The sequence below is a fragment of the Babylonia areolata genome, chromosome 20 (genome assembly GCF_041734735.1).
Source record: "Babylonia areolata isolate BAREFJ2019XMU chromosome 20, ASM4173473v1, whole genome shotgun sequence".
NCBI classification, from domain to species: Eukaryota; Metazoa; Mollusca; class Gastropoda; order Neogastropoda; family Buccinidae; genus Babylonia; species Babylonia areolata.
In genome coordinates this window covers 18,769,480-18,787,299 of record NC_134895.1, presented here as the reverse complement: position 1 = coordinate 18,787,299, position 17,820 = coordinate 18,769,480, and the positions used below count along the sequence as shown (strand labels likewise).

The 17,820-nt window shown below is 44.4% G+C and overlaps 1 protein-coding gene across 1 annotated transcript in view; it reads left to right on the top strand.

Moving 5' to 3' along the window:
• The window catches only part of LOC143295295 (inactive tyrosine-protein kinase transmembrane receptor ROR1-like), a 210,547-nt gene that overhangs the window by 153,504 nt on the left and 39,223 nt on the right, over window positions 1-17,820 (top strand). The window contains exons 4-5 of the mRNA XM_076606916.1: window positions 9,918-10,024; window positions 11,887-11,995. Of these exons, the coding sequence (XP_076463031.1) occupies window positions 9,918-10,024; window positions 11,887-11,995 (216 nt within the window). The remainder of the gene's footprint in view (window positions 1-9,917; window positions 10,025-11,886; window positions 11,996-17,820) is intronic.

Here is a 17,820-nt window from a genome sequence, read left to right as displayed (position 1 = left end):
GAGGTTGGGGGGAGTGAGAGACAGGCTGACCCAGACAATTAACATCACCTGTACCAGGTGTGGACAGAGCACAGAGCGTTGATTCACACCTTTCCCCCGGAACACGTGCGGCCGTGCCAGAAATAGTCTGTCACGCTGGTACCGTGATTCTTCTTTTTTTTGGGAGGTGGGGGGGGGGGGGGGGCTTACCTCTTTAACGTTTAAGCACGTGCGTGCGTATGCAGTCACATTTTGCGCACAGCTACAGACAAAGACGCAAAGAGACTGACAGAAACACACACACACACACACACACACACACACACACACACACACAGAGAGAGAGAGCAGCAGCAGCAGCAACACAAGACCAGGAATTCATAGGCCGATGCAGCGAGTAATGAAGTAAAATTAGTAGATACAGATACAGAATACTTTATTATCTCAACAAGATAAACCCAGACCCTTTTACAATAATCTTTGTTTTTGACTCCGGAAGATAGAAGAATTGTCAAAAATCTGTCTTGGTTGAAATCTGACACGTTGAAGACAAAGCTGAGCAAATAGGATATGTAGCAATGAGTACCGTGAGAAGCCATTTGTTCAAAGATGATGTTCACACGTGTGGCAGAGCAAACGACAGCTGTTTTCACTCTGTGAAAAGTTTGTCATAGATTTTGATGAAAATCTACAAATGTTTTGATTTTGTTGGGTGTTTAATGCGTTTGTTTCTTACGGAAGGCGGGCAGGGGGTGGGAGTGGCTCCACACATGAAAAAAAACCCTGCGAAACCAGAGAGAGAGAGAGAAAAAAAAAAAAAAAAAGAAATCGCGGTCCTCGTGACTACATCAAGCGACCAACCCAGAACAAGTCGTGAACGTCCGTCTTTTCTTCCATCCTCCTCCCTCCTGATACCATCTCATCCCCACCCATCATCCCTCCCCCCTCCCACACCCACCCCTTCCTCCCTGTCACCCCCCACCCCCCCCACCCAATCCACCCACCCTCCCGCCCACCTCCTTTCAGTCCCAACCACGTGCAAGCACACAATCAAGGAGATGAATCGCTTGCAATGGGCGTGTTCGTACCAGTTAATTCTTCCCCCCACTACCCCCAACCCTTACCCCCACCCACCCCCACAACCCCTCCCTCTCCCCCTGCCCCTCCCCCTCCCCCGCAACGCAGCACGTGTGTGTCTGTTTGTGTGGCCACTAAACATTGTCAGGGGTGCACCGGGGAGGTGTTTAGTTACACAACCTGACGCAGTGATGGCCTTGCCGCTCTGCCTTTCTTTTTTCTTCTCTCCCTTTGTGCCCCCCCTCCCGTCCCCCATCTCCATCCCCATTCTACCCCCCCACCGCGCCCCTTCGCCTGCCCGGGTTGTCTGACTGGCGTTTTGCGCCGGGTCCGTGATGTACAGGAGGGGTGGGGGGGTCTTGACTTGTTGTTGTAACGACAGGGGAGGACACAGGGCCCTGCCGCTTCCACCCACCTTCAGGTTTGATCTCTGACGGAGAATGCAAATAAAAAGAAAGAAAGAAAGAAAGGCAAACAGCAAGACAAGGAAAATAATAGAGGGAAGGAAAAAAAAAGAAAAAGGGAAGCTAAAAAGGAAAGAATGAAAGAACAAGACAGAAATAACAGCGGACAGAAGGGAAAGAACAGGGACCGTGTTAGTGCAGGCATTTTGCCAAGAACATGTTTCTTGATTCAAAACTGTGAATTGACCTGATAATTCTCGTTGATGTGAACTTCCCTTATTCACACGCAGAGAGAGAGAGAGAGAGAGAGTGGGTGGGAGGCGAGGGGGTTGGAGAAGGATGGATAGGGGGGTGTGGGTGATGGGTATCAATGCAAACGAACGTGTTATTTGCAGCCACATTGAGCGAAATGTCAGTGAGCCTCACATGAAGGTTGGGCGTGCAGAACAGATTTTCTTTCTTTCTTTTTTTTCATATGGCCGAAACAGTAGCAGAGAAAAGGGTGGCACGAGGACGTTAACTTTATTCAGACAGAAATGCTCCACGGACAAGCCTGAACGAACTGGAGAATGAATGCATGCAACACCACACAACAGATCACAGTGGGGGTGAAAGTAAATCAGAAACTTCTTTGTGTAACGAACAAGGAAACCTGTAACTGATACAGTGGTTGTTAGTTACATGCAACAGAACAGCACAACATAACACAGCACAAAACAGGACAACAATAATAACAATAATGATAATAATAATAATGGTATTTATTTAGCGCTGAATCTTGTGCAGAGACAAATCAAAGCGCTTTCGCACCAGTCATTCACACGCATGCATAACTCTAAAACTGGAGAAATTGAAGACAAGGGAGAGGCAGGGAAGGGAGGCTATTTGGGGAAGAGGTGGGTTTTAAGGCCAGACTTGAAAGAGCTGAGTTTGGAGACTTGACGAAGCGAAAGAGGAAGTTCACCCCAATTACAAGGTCCAGAGACAGAGAAAGAACGGCGGCCAACAGTCGAGTGTTTGAATCTGGGTATGTGAAAACAGAGTGGATCCGAAGCCGATCGTAGTGAGCGAGATGGAGTGTAGAGGTGAAGGCAGCCACAGAGAAAGGAAGGGGCTGATTTGTGAATACATTTATAACATAGAGTGCTGATCTTGTACTTTATTCTGTGTGAAACAAGGAGCCAGTGGAGACAACACAACACAATGCGACACAACACCACTGGCTATTAACAGCAATATCGGCAGCAGCAGCTGTACAATGATCTTTGGTAATGGCAAAGGTTCGATGGTTCGTATCTTTGGCAGCTCTGATAGCAGTGACGTGGAATAATAGTGATGATAATAATGATAATGATATTAATAATAATGATAATGATAATAATAACAACAATGATAATAATGTACTCACATGGCGTAAACTCTCCATATACTGGGCTCTAAGCTCCTCCCATGAAATACTCAATGCACATACAATGGTATATACAACGGCATATGAAAACAAGCGGATTACTGAAGTTATCATCGCTCTTGTAAGTGGCGCCTGTTTCACATAATTTTATACTGAACCAGTGTTTTATGTTGTGATAGAGAAGTTGCTGCTGGCTATTTCCTCTCTCTCTCTCTCTCTCTCTCTCTCTCTCTCTCTCTCTCTCTCTCTCTCTCTCTCTCTCTCTCTCTCTCTCCCCCTTTCGGGTAACGCGGGTTGCTTCTTTTATTCATAACAGTGTATGTCTCCATAACAAATACGGTGCATGATATTAACCACACATATAGTGAAATCCAATTAAGTGTATTTCTCAAACCAAAATTGATACGTTTAAAAATACTTTGAGATTAATCAGTTCCAAAACAACAACAAAAAAAGGCTTAATCATTCCTCTGGAACTCGACAATATCTGCTTCAATTTTTGTAACGAACTAATCAAGCTGGCAGTGTGGGTTTTCTGTGCCGTGTTTTCTTCCCCCGTTGAAGCTTTGGCATCATGACTCACCGGCCGACTCACTGGCCCGCTTCGGCCTGTTTGGGTTCGGAGCTCCGGAACAAAATTGTTCTAATGAAACCGGATCTTTCCCATATCCCAACCCCCCTCCACCGCCACCACAACCAACACCAACGTCACCTCACCCAGTTCCATTTCACACCTCATAACACATCACCTGCCTTTCCCCCCTCCGTCCCCTCCGCCCCCCAGCCCACCCCCAACCCCACCAAAGTCATAAAGTGTTCTTACTTATGTTCAAATGCAAATTCTTATAACTCCTTTCCACCATTTGTGCATCATGTCGCGTCTTTCTGGAGCCCCCCCAACCTGGCATTGAACTGGTTTTCTCCCTTCAAGAACAGGTCAATGGAGACTTCGTTTTCCTGTTTTCGATGCTGAACTGCCGAGTGTGCCGCGTTTTATACTTTCCTTTTTCTACTGCTGTGTGCGTTGGGTCAAGGGGTGGTGGGGTGGTTGGTGGCTGGAAGAAGAAACGTGGTTGGGGTGAAAACTTTTATCTTCCTCTTGTTTCTTTGTATCTCGATTTATCTATCTGTCTATCTCTCTCTCTATCTATCCGCCAGTCTATCTATCATCTGTCAATCTTGTGTTTGTCTTTCTATATCTGTGCGTGCGTGCACACCCGCACCCACCCATCCCTGCTTCTATCTTCCCCATGTATGTTTACTTTGTTGGTATGTCTTTGTATCCCGCGGACTGTGTGTGTCGGTCGTGCTGCGTGCTGCGTGCTTCTGCCCACCGTGGATGGGAGGTGAGGGATGGGGAGGGGGGGGGGGGGCTTTGAAGGAAAGAGACCGTTTGTGCGTGAGTGCAAACCAGTGTAATTGTGTGGGTATAGAGGTGTACCTCGCCCGGGATAGCATCCCTTCTGCAGATAATAATAGTTCACCACATAAACACCGGAAAAGCTTCATGTTCGAATGAGTTGAAATGGGAACGTTTACTGTATTGTTATATTGGCCAAAGCTTTATGGATTTCAGATTTAATAGAACCAAAAACAAAAATAAGATTGATTAAATGTAAAGAGGTAATGAACAAACTATCAACAATCACCAAAAACCGTTCTGAATACAGGCGCTTGATTTTGCAGCTTACGATATTCCTTGTCTTGAGAATGATTGATTAACGAGTTCAGTTATCCGAGTATTCCCAATCCCCAGCCCCTCTCAACAGTTTTTACGATTACAAAATTGAATAAATGAAATTAGACCCTTCTGTTCTCGAATGTACTGTATGAGTTGAAATTGTTGGTTGTATTGTTGATTGTGTGCTATTTACGATTGTGTGCTGTGACGTGTGTGTGTGTGCGTGCGCGTGTGCTTGTGTGTATGTAAGCGGGTGGGGGGGGGTGAATAATTTTTGATAATGTTTAGTATCTCTTTTCAATTGTTGTCGTTGTTTGTTGGTATTTACATTTGTGTTCATTCTATTTGTAAACGCCTAGGGCTTATTTTCAAGATGAGGCGTAAATGCTCATAATAATAATAATGATAATGAGAGAGAACAACATTAACTGCAGCAGCAGCAGCCACAAGAAGAACGTAGGGGAGAAGATATACTGGAATCGTAATAGTCTGCACCAGCAGAATGTATACACACACACACAAAAGACAAAATGCCACGAAAAGTATAATATATCGATTAATCCGATCATCTCTGTATGCATAGAGCACAGTCTATGTGATCACGTGCTGACAGGGGAAATAAGTCCCCTGTCATTTCCTGTGACAGGAAGGCTTACTGGTCGTGCGTCCACGTACTGTCCTGTAGGTTTGGTCTTGGCACATCTCTCTCTGTCTCTGTCTCTATCTGTCTGTCTTTCTCTGTCTCTGTCTCTGTCTCTGTCTCTCTCTCTCCCCTCTCTCTCTCCCTCTCTCTGTCTCTCTCTATATCTCTCTCCGCCGTCCTCATACTACATCTTCTTCTTCTTTTTCCTTCTCCATTTCCTTCTCCTCATCTTCCAGCTCCTCTTTCTCCTGCTACTGTTTGTTCACCTAGCTCCTCCATCTCCTGCCAACTTCCTGTACGTCCCATGGTGACTTTATTCTTCTTGTACATCATGATCAGTCTGCTTCTTTTTGTTATCATGCTCCTCCTCCTCCTCCTCCTCCTTCTCTTCTTCTTCTGCTTCTTCTTCTTCTTGTACATCATGATCAGTCTACTTTTTGTTATCATGCTTCTTCTTCTTCTCATTCTTCTTCTTCTTCTTCGTCCTTATCTTTCTCCTCCTTCTCTCCAAGTTCTCACCCTTCTCCTTTTCATCCTACTTTTTTTAACCTCGCTGTTTTATCTCCTCCCAACTTCCCTTACGTCCAGTGGTGATTGTTTTTCTCATTCTTATTCTCAGGCTTCCTCGGTCTTCTTCTTCAATCTCCTCCTCCTCCTCCCTCCTCCTCTTCCTTCATCATCATAATCTTCTTCTAGAAGGGAAGATTGGAGGGCTGAGTGAGACAAACAATTGAATACTTGGTGCTTATGTCTTATTTTGGTGGTGAATTTCGTCAAACAATGGCGCATAGTGATGGACAATAAGCTTGTCTGTGGCGTGCACACAGGTACGAACACAGATGTGCGCGCACACACATACGTAACCACGCGTGCATAAACACACAGTGGTACACACACATGTATATATATATATATATATATATATATATATATATTGAACGCCTGATTGAGATAGAGAGAGCGAGAGACAGGGACAGAGATGCAACACAAAATTATAACTTTTCCATAAACCGCTGATTGAGATGATGGACATCGTAAAAATACTTTCCGGAACTTTCCAAGGCTGGACATTAAAAAGTAGAATAGATAACAAGAAGTTTAAAAAAATATATATAAAAAACACCTACGATGACCACCATCCACAAAAAGGGAGTTTACACGATGGATGACGAAAACAGCCAAAAAAAAAAAAAAAAAAAGAAATAAAAGAAGCTGTTAGGAACATGATGGATCAATTGACAAAACGATATTAGTTTTGTAGCAGCAGTTTTGCTGCAGAGACAGAGGGTTGTGTAGCTCGCTGACAAATATCTGCGAATGAGTTGTATGCGTTTGTCTTGATGGATGAGAGGAAAAGCAATCATTGTTTTGTGCGAGAGGGGAGGAGAGGGGTGTTTGGGGGGGGTGGGGGGGACGCTTCCCTTTCTGATAATAGGATTGAAGCCATCCGTTTTCCCTTGTCTGTCAGGAGGACTTGGGGATAGTTGGGTGTGGGGTGAGGGAGATATGTGTGTTGGGGGAGGGGGCGGGGCGGGGGGGGGGGGGGGGGTGTGAATGCGTATGTGGGCGCGCGCGCGTCTGTTCATATCTGTGTGTTTGTATTCGTATATGTATGTGTCCCCCCTCTCTCTTTCTCTCTCTCTCTCTCCTCTCTTCCTTCCACCCTCTTTCTCCCTCTCTGTTGCCCCCTCTTTCTCTGCATCTAGTCTCTCTTCCTCTTTTCTGTATTTCTATGTCTATTACTGATGAATCATAATTCTCAGTTCTTTCATCCTTCACTCTCTCTCTCTCTCTCTATCTATCGCTCTCTCGCTCTCTCTCTCTCTCTCTCTCTCTCTCTATATATATATATATATATATATATATATATATATATATGTGTGTGTGTGGGGGCGACGGGGGTGGGGGGGGTGTCCCTCCCCTCTCCCTCTCCACTTTCTCTCTCTCTTTTCTCTCTCTCTCTCTCTCTCACTCCCTGTCTCTCTGTCTCTCTCTTTCGCTGTGTGTGTGTGTGTGTGTGTGTGTGTGTGTGTGTGTGCCTTTTGCCCTCTCTCTCTCTCCCCCTCCCACTCTCTCTCTTTCTCTGTGTGTTTTACTCTCAGTGTAAATCAAAGACAGTTGTGGCGGAGAAGAACCAGACGCCGAGTCAGCGGGATACAAAAAGGATGTATCTGCACGCCAAACGGAACCGATGCCGATGCTGGAAACCTCTTCCTCGGCATTCATTATCGCGAAACGATATAACAGAGAGGTTATTCGTGTTCCTCCGTTTCCCAGTCAAAGTACGAACGCATCAAGAATTCGGTAGATCATTCTCAGCCTTTTGGGGGAAACTGGCTGAGGCTTGTGTGGGTGGGTGGGAGTAGGTGCGTGGGGTGCGGGTGCGTGTGAGGGTGCGCGAGCGAAACGGAACGGGTTTTTTTGTTGTTGTTGTTGGTGTTGTGGGTATGAATGGTCGGAAGAGGGTGGGGTAAGAGGTGGTGGGGTGGGGTGGGGTGGGGTGTAGGGAGAGGTAGGGGGTAATCCGTTTTTGTTTGAAGTGCAGTTTTGTTTTTACGTACCATGTTGATTTATATGGGTATGCTCGTTTGGCATTCAGCTCGCTCGCTTTTGTGTGTGTGTGTTGGGGGGGTGGGCTGAGGGGGAGGGGGGCTTGTGTGCGTGGCACATTTACACACACACACACACACACACACACACACACACACACACAAGCTAAAACACACGTTATAATTATGTATTCTTACCCTCTCTGTCCTTCCCTCTCTTTCCCCTTATTAGATACACACATACATGCGCACGCGCGCGTCGTGCGCGCACTTACACAGTGACACATACACACGCACGCACGCACACAGTGACACACACACACACACACACAGAGTAACAGGAAGTAAGGGGTTAATACTTTGGAATGCACGGACAGCTCGGGTGGTGCCCATGGAACCAGGCCAGACAAACAGTCACAGGTCAACCCAGAAACCCGACTACCCACCCCTTTTATTACCCACCCATTAGTGTGTAAGGGATGGTTCACTACAGCACACAGTTTCTTTTCTCTTTTTTACAGCCCTGTTATTAGATCATAGTTAAAGAAACGAGGAGAAGGAAACAAAGCGTTTTTAGCTGGTAAATCAACCTGTCCCTGCCACAGATTCCTTTTACAACTCAGACCACATTCTCCAGTCTTTACTTGTCCTCACGATCTCTCTGTCTCTGTCTATCTGTCTGTCTGTCTCTCTCTCTCTCTCTCTCTTATTAGGTCCTGATTCCCTGCGAGACTTGGTGGCTTAGGATTGCTTTGTTCATCAGATGAGATACCCGTTTGAGCTCCAAGCTTTTCTTTTTAATGTATCAATGGGTTTGGGATGCAAAATATTAGGTGTGTTGGGCAGGGGGGGGGGGGGGGGAGTTGTCAAGTGTGTGTGTGTGTGTGTGTGTGTGTGTGTGTGTGTGTGACTCGATAAGGTTGTCAAAGGACCTACATCTGCATTCCGTCTTTTCAAGTATGATTATTGTATGTGGAGAGGAAAGTCGTGCCTTGACAGCATTTAACCCCCACACTCCTTCCCCTTTTCTTCCTTCTGTTCTGCCACTGTTTGTATGACACGTGAATCGTTAATGACTCTCTCTCTCTCTCTTTCTCTGTGTGTGTGTGTGTGTGTCTGTCTGTCTGTTTCTCTCCTTCTCTCCCCCCCTCCCTCCCTCTACATGTATGCATATATATATATATATATATATATATATATATATATATATATATATAGCAAAGAGTGGTAACTCTCTCCATTCACAAGGTACACAACTTCAAGTCAGTGCTGCTTACACTTCCGATTCAGCTAGGACACAGGTAAATAAGCAGCACTGACTTAAAGTTGTGTACATTGTGAATGGAGAGAGTTGCCACTCTTTACTGTTTGTTAATCATTTCATCTCCTAGCCTCGATATTTCTTAATCCCCTTATATATATATATATATATATATATATATATATATATATATATATATATATATATGTGTGTGTTCAGTGATATCATATATATTATATATAGGTATTCAGGCGGGCTATTTCTTTAAAGCTATGTATATATGATAAAAGGCGACAGAACTGTATACATTGGTTCTGGTGTTACACTATTCCCGAACACGTAGACGAAAGGGAAAGAATATGGAGCAACAACAAGAAAGAAAGAAGATTGAGCAACAACAAAAGTATTCCCTATACTTCCCATACTTCCTGTCCCACGTACCTGTGCCCCAGCTTCACAGTACTGATCGAGCGTGTTCGGTTTTGAAAGATGGAACGCCACAAAAGGGGGGGGGGGGAAGGAAAGCATTGACACAACGCTTGCTGCTGCACGTGCAAGAAAACAAACTGACAGTGTTGTTAATATACACCTGTCACTTTCTTTGCAGCCAGCTGTATGCACTGAAGTGCGTGTTCTTTTTTTTTGTTCTTTTTTCTTTCTTTTTTTTCTTTATTATTTTTTTTTAACTGGTTGTTCATTTATTCGCAGTACGTTTTTGGTCATTGTAGAGAGAGGGGTGGGGGGTGATGAGAAAGATATTGATTTTTTTTTTTTCAGCCTGCAACGTGTGTGTGTGTGTGTGTGTTGTGTGTCCATGCACGCGCAACACAGAGCATTGATTAATTAACGCGTGTACAATGCTACACGTTTTAATGATTTCTAACGATTGTGTGTGATTCTGTATGTGTGTCACAGGTTACGGATGGATGATTTGCGGTCCTCGGACACCGGGTACTACACGTGTAAAGCCACCAACCACTTCGGGGAGGAAGAAACCACGGGGATACTAACCGTCAAAAACGGTGAGTTGGTTGAGGAAGCACAGAGAGAGAGAGAGAGAGAGAGAGAGAGAGAGAAGGGGGTGGGGTTCTATGAAAGTGCATTCAGACGGTCGAATGCTAATCGCTGCCCACATGGCAAGATCTCCCTCTACACCCCATCCACATCCTTCCCCTATGCCCAGTTAACACATGGAAAACGTCAAATGCAAGCTGTGACTTTAAGCAATACAAGTATGTATTTTATTGAATCGATCAAATGTGTGGCTTCAGACTATATAATACTCGTCACTATGGAGCGTTTCCGTATTTCCAATGTCAGTGTGTGGAAAGTGACCTGCATGTTTCATAATTGATCAGAATATCCAACCGCTTCACCCATTGACATTCACCATTCACATCCCTGTGGAGAATGCCCCCCCTCTTCTCCCCCCTCCCTCTCCCTGCTGACATTTTTGCCACATTGAACACAACAGTGGATGTGATTCTGCTCTTGGCGATCCTCCAGTGGCCGATGTGTGGCTCGTTGTTATCAGTCATGGGTGCTGGAGGGTTGTATTGCGCTGCGTTCTGTTACTTGTTTAACTATGTTGTGTTCTGTTGGGTTGGGTTGTGTTGTGTTCGTAGCCTATTGAGTAGTGTCGTGTCTTCTTGTCTTGTATCGTACTGCATCGTATTTGCTGCACTACACTGTTCATCCACTGTAATGTGCGGTGAGGTACAGAACTGAACTGAATTATATCGTATCGTGTCGTGTCGTGTCGTGTTGTGTCGTCCCGTATTGTATCGTTTTGTATTGTATTGTATTGCAGTTGTATTGCATTGCAATCAAGGTTTCATTTTCTTAACCAGATTTATTTCGGTTTTAGCACAGTTCTCTTACTGTTTTCCCCTCTTACGTGTTGACGTAACTGGAACCAGCCCTCTGCTCGGGTGCATTTCATTCTCACACGCATCTTTGTTTCCACACGAAGTATTGCGGTTTCTCCATCCTACCATGTTTTGCAAATACTGGTCTTGAGTATCAGTTTTCCACTTCGCTAACCTTATATACTGCAGTGAAAAGTCCTGATAGCCAGACACTTTGTTGGTTGGTCCTAACGATCCGATACTTCTAGAACTCTTACTTGTGTCTGAAAATGTATTGCACAGACTTACGTTAGCTATCGTATGCTTTTCGTATTTTATGTAAGTTCATAATTATTTTGCCAGTAATAGCTTATAACCATCAAGTGGTTTTTTTTTCCTCGTACCCTCTGTTCGGGTCTGCTATTCGTGTGATTTGGTGTGTGGTCCAAATATCAAAGGGGTTTTGATTTTGTCACGTCCCGCATGCCCGAGAACTTATATGTATGCATAGGAGTCTGAAATCCAACTGTATTTGTGTTCGTATGATTAACGATTCATGTTTGTATCCTTTGTGTACTATCCATATGCATATGAGTCTGAAATCCAAATTTATTTGTGATTGTATGACGATTTCCCATTCATGTTTGTATCCTTTATGTACTATCCATATGCATATACTATCCACATGCATAATGAGTCTGAAATCCAACTGTATCTGTGTTTGTATAATGATTTACGATTCATATTAGTACCTTTTATGTACTATCCTCTCAATATTCCTTGTGACCCCGGTGGACTTGATGATATTGTGTGTGTGTGTGTGTTTATGTGTGTGTGTGTGTGAGTGTGTGTGTGTGTGTGTTTTATTTTATTGTAAAGCGCTTTGAGCTCCCTATCAGGGATAAAAGCGATCAACAAGTATCCATTATTGTTGTTGTAATTATCATTGTTACCATCATTGTATTATTATTATTATTATTATTCTGTTCTATTTTATTCTGTTCTGCTCTATTCGCCGTGTGACGTGTCCGTTGCAGAGGACCCACCGCCGGACCTGAAGGACAAGTCCAACAAGAACAAAGACAACGACGATGACTCGGATCTCTCTTCTTTACTTCCTGGTCAAGACGGAGACGACCTGGACGGGTGAGTGGCTGGTGTCCTGGGTTGATTTTCTGTGGGTGGGTGGGTGGGGGGGAGGAGCGTCTGTGTTTGTGTATGTGTGTGTGGCTCTGTATTTGTCCCCCCCCCCCTCTCTCTCTTTCTCGCTGGCTCTGTATTTGTCCCTCTCTTCTCTCTCTCTCTCTCTCTCTCTCTCTCTCTCTCTCTCTCTGGCTCTGTATTTGTCCCCCTCTTTCTTTCTGTCCCTCTTTCTCTCTTTCTCTCTCTCTCTCTATGTGTGTGTGTGGCTCTGTATTTGTCCCCTCTCTCTCCCTCTCCCCTCTCTCTCTCTCTTTCTCTCTCTGGCTCTGCATTTTGTCCTCCTCTCTCTTTCTGTCCCTCTTTCTCTTTATCTGTCCATATATCTGTCTGTCTCTGTCTTTGTAAATTATAGTTCTCGTTCTCTGTCACTCTGTTTCTCTCTCTCTCTCTCTCTCTCTCTCTCTCTCTCTCTCTCTCTCTCTCTCGTTATTCATCCCTCCCTGTCTCTATCTATCTCCCTCCCCACCTCTCTCTCTCTCTTTCTGTGTTTCACTCAACTCACCACCAAGAGTCATAAGAAAGGACGTAAAAAGATTGCCACATATCCTAAATAAGACTCCGTCAACGCGACTTTCAGCTCATTCATGAACGTTTAGTCACAGTTTGACCCCATCAAACCAGAAATAGTATCACAATCTGTCGCCGTCGTGAGTGGAATGTTCACATTTTATCAACATTCATGATTTACTCGACAAAAGGGGAAAGCTACTATAATTACAGTCCCTGAACTTGGGTGGTAGTCTGTAAAGACTGTGATGACTGCACACACACACACACACACACACACACACACACACACACACACACACACACACACACACACACACACACACACACACACACACACACACACACACACACCACCGTTTCCGCTATCAGGCTCACAACACACACACACACACATACACACACACGCGCGCACGCACACACACATACCACCGTCTCCGCTGTCAGGTTTGCAACACACACACACACACACACACACACACACACACACACACACACACCACCGTCTCCGCTATCAGGCTTGCAAGGCGATAAGGACCTAACCAGCTTAGACTAGTGGTACCTGCTTTCCTTTGATGTGTACCGACATCCCCAAGGAGAGATGCTTTTGATCATAGGAATGGCAGGACTGTGCTCAATGGTAAACCAATCTTCGCATCCATTGAGGGTATTATTCGCTCGGTGACATTTTCAGCCATGCCAGAGACGTTGTTGGGGGTGGGGGGTGGAGGAGAGTGAGGGATGGAAGCAAGACAGTGAGACAGACAGACAGATTGACAGATCGACAGCGAGAGAGAGCGAAACAGAGAGATGCTATGTTTTGTTGTAACAGTGTTGTTGTTGGGTTTGTTGGGTGTGTTTGGGGTTTTTTAACTAGTTTTTCACTATCTTTATACCTGTTATTTACCGACATCGGCTGATCCATAAAAAAAATAGAGAAAAACAAATTGATCAAAAGTGACGGGCAGACAGGAAATTATTTTACATTACTATAAAAACTTTAAACTTAACTCGCCATTGCTTAGGTCGCCAGTATTAAAGAAGAAAAATTGTACAGAACATATTGCGTTGGCAAAAAGTTGCCGGAAAAAAAGTCGGCAACTCACACAGCAGTCGTTGCTTCTACTGCCAGTGCTAAGCAACACATTAAGCAAACTAACCACCTACAGACCAGTAAAAACCAGCAACTGGAGCGCCCACGAAGCACAAAGAGAGAGGGGGGGGGTGGGGGTGAGTTGTGGTATACAGAAAGGGGTTAACAGGTGGATTTTGGTGGAAGGAAGGTGAAGTCGATGGTCATATGGTCTTCATCACAACATCATTTCTCGGAGGGCGCTGGGTACCCTAATTTCCCGTGGTGATGTCATTTTCTGCCTCGTTTCAGATCCGGGCGCCGGAACCGTATAGTTTGGCCTCCCCCTAGTCGCTTGGTTTCTGTCGATTGGTTCCCGTGTGCGACTGTGCAGGATCAGAAAGAGAGAGAGAAAAAAAAGGCGCTGTGATTATTGACATTTTCCCGCGAATTGTAATTATCTCGGTTGTGGTTGTACGACTGTTACGTTGATGCCGTTCAGACCATATAAATATCTCGGTTGTGATTGCATAGACTGTTACGTTGATGCCGTTCAGACCATATAATTATCTCGGTTGTGATTGTATAGACATACGTTGATGCCGTTCAGACGATATAATTATCACGGTTGTCATTGTATCGACTGATAAGTTGATGCCGTTCAGACCACACGTCTTGTTTTGTTGCTAGCGCTTCCAGACTTTAACTGTGAATGGAACGACAGTTCATGTTGATGCAACCATCAAAGAGACACGAAACAAGAACAGTAGAGTGACCGTGGTTATACAATCCTCACAGAAACCGTTTCCGACATTGTTTTACCGACAACGGTAATTTTAGCATACTCTTTGTTATGTTTTGCTGATTGATTTTCAGAGAGAAACATCTATCGTTCGTTATTTCTCTTTAGAAAAATCGTTTTGTTTCCTTTCAAAAGAGGTAATGATTCTTCGGTAATCATTCTCTATTGACAACGATATATTTCTCTTTCTTTGTCAGAGACAGATGCAGCTCTTTTCCAGAATTATAAATAGATAGATAGATAGATAGATAGATAGACAGACAGATGGGTGGATGACGCATGTTTCTTAGGGGTTTCGAGCTATGAAACCAATTCTCCACATTAACAATACCGCGCTTTTTTCGGAGGAAGTGATATGGCACGTTTGTCCCCAGAGACTGACACAGCACCTTCTCCAGAGAGACTGGTCTGATTCTTTATTTCCAGAAAGACTAATATGATTGCTTTGATTCTTTCCCTACAAATTGATTTGGCCCTTCTTTCTTTTCGTCCAGAAAGATTCATATGAGTCTCTTTCACCCGAGGGATTGTTGTGGCTGTCTCTAAGGATACTGGCATGGCCTTGAGTCAAAAATATTGACGCCGCTGTGTTTCAAAAGAGAGACTGATGCCGTGCTCTCTCTCCTGAGAAATTAATTGTTTTCTCCAGAGAGAGACTGGCAATGGGTTTCCTTCACCGGTGTGATTTTCCTTTTCCAGACAATTTGATGCTCGGCTTAATCTTTCTCCGGAGAGATTTTTCCTTTAAATAAAAACAGAACCTGTGTTTTCTAAATTAGTGAAAGCGCTCCAGATTTACCACATCTTGGCTGACATATGTTTCTTCATTGTGAGTGTGAGACACGTTGTTTGGGAATAGAATAATGATATTGGACCTAATATTGATTAGTTCGTTTTGTTCAATTTGCTTGATACCTACTTGCACTGGTTGCACGATCTGTTCTCGGTTTTGTTCGCCCTTCCTCTCCCTTCTCCTCCTCACCACCACCACCACCAGTATCGTCATCATCACCCACCTCTTCCTATTTGTCGTCCACTTACCTTCTCCGCATCCTTATTCGCCTGTCCTCCTTTTTATTCTTCTTGTAAGGTGATTAAAATCATATTAGAATGTGTGTGAGAGAGAGGGGAGGAGATAGGAGGGAGAGAGAGAGAGAGAGAGAGAGAGAGGGAGAGAGATCTAATGTCGCAAAACACCGAAACCACTCAATGATGCGAGAGAGAGGAGAGACAGACAGCCAGAGACATGGAACTGCAGGAAGACCACCCCGAACACCACACGACCTTTTTACCCTTTTCCAGCTTGAAGCGTGTTGTTTTAATGTAATTGATAAGAGTGCCCGTGGAAGCTGACAATGAAAGTGGAGGCCACCAGATCCACGTGCCTTGTTTCACAAGCCCCATCAGGCACTATCAGTGAAGCGATGATGTTCAGCACACGGCTCCCGAACCGCCTGTGTTAGGCGACCTCATGCAGATAACGTGGCGTGTGGGAAAACTACTGTGGTTTGGCGTGACAATTCAGCTTCTGCCTGTGGCTCGACACGCTGCCTCTTTTATCTCATGTCAGTCGACATTTACCAAGATTCTTTTAGTCTACCTCTTGCAGCTTCACAAGCTTTCTGTTGCGAGGTATGTGCAGAGACTGCCACTACAGGACAGAGGCTTTGAAGCCTTTGTAGCTGCTGTTCAAACTCTACGGTGAGAACCTCAACATAACTAGTCCTGTGCCTTGCGAGACAGATGGAGGTCGCTGATGGTTGTGTTCTTCGCGTGCACAGTCAAAGAAGAAAGATGTCTTTAGTTTATTCCTGATTAGGGTACGGATTTTCTTCTCCCTTTTCGCCAGTCTGTGAACAATGATTTGAAAGCTGCTATATTCAGAATGAGATTGAGAAGAAAAAAGTTTTTAAAAGCGGGAGTTCTGTTTCTTGATGGGGGAAATATTCAGCTTTATTGGATAATCTGCAAATTTTCAAATAACATTAAATTGCAGCTTATTCCATGGCATCAGAACCAGTTGTTGTTTTTTCAGATATTATCGAAGGCGTCGGAGAAACCCATCACAGCCAGACTGGTTTTGTTCTCATTTCTGTGGAGAGTGTCGAGCGTGTTAAATGAACCATGTCGTGTTGGGAGATAAGCTTTCCAAATAAGTCGTGTTTTGGCATTAGTTAATTATTTTTGTTCTCGAGTGCACGGTATTGGTATTATGGAATCGAACCGTTAATCATCGGTAATTGGCGAGTCGTTTAATCGATATGTTGATCAGTAGGGTCAGTGTACGTTTACCGCCCTTCTGTCTTATTACGGATTGCCGTGTACTTCAAAGTGTTTTCCAAGCAAGGGCATTTTCTTATCGTGAGGTCGCCTAACACGAGACGGAACCAGGGGAAATGGTAACAGATGCGACGTGTTCCATGTTCTCCTGCAACGAAACTGGCCCCTGACTCTTCCTGTCCTCACTCCCTCTGTTACTGTGGTCTGTCTCTCGTTTCTTCACACCCTCCACCCCCACCCTCTCTCTCTCTCTCTGTCTCCCTCTCTCTCCCCCTCTCCCCCCCCCCCTCTCTCTCTCTCTCTCTCTCTTTCTTGTCTGCTTCTGCTGCCGTTTCTCTGTTGCTGTTACTGACGACGAGGCTCTTGTGGAGCACGTGCTGTTCCCGTTGTCGTTATTCTGTGTCAGTACTTTGGTGTTGTTGCTTCTAGCCGAGCTTTGTCAGCGACATCTATTTTTCTGTTCAAAATGTATGAAAAATGTGGGTCTGTGTGATCACCCTGATCGCTTTGTCCATGACGCGCTGTGTGTGTGTGTGTGTGTGTGTGTGTGTTCGTTCAGTAAACTTTGGTATATGCACTTTTTCAGTATTCTTCAGTGGTAGAAAAACCAAAGTCGGTATGGTGGTAAACCTTTCCAGCACTTTTCTTTATGAAGATGTTGTACGTTAGCGGAGAATCACGCGTCTTCGGTACTGTGTTTTTGTTGTTGTTGTTTTCTTCTTCTTCTTCTTCTTCTTTTTCTTCTTCTTCTTCTTCTTCTTCTTCTTCTTCTTCTTCTTCTTCTTCTTCCTAACTATGGTTTTAATGTTTTGAAATGAATATTTTCTTAGAATCATTATTGCTTTCTATGCTCGTTAACGTGATTTTAGACTATTGTTTTTATGATTTCAGTAGTGGCCCTTTCAATGTCGATTCGCCTGATGAGATCAATATTAATGTATAACCTGTCAAATATAGAGCTAAGCTTTAATGAGAGTTAAATCTGTAAAACGATAAACGGAAGAAAAATGCCGTACAGACCGGAATCGTTCAACGCTGGTTTTCTCTTATTCAACGCAGCAAAAGTTCTCGACATTCGCTAACGGCATTCTGCATTTGGCAAGTCAG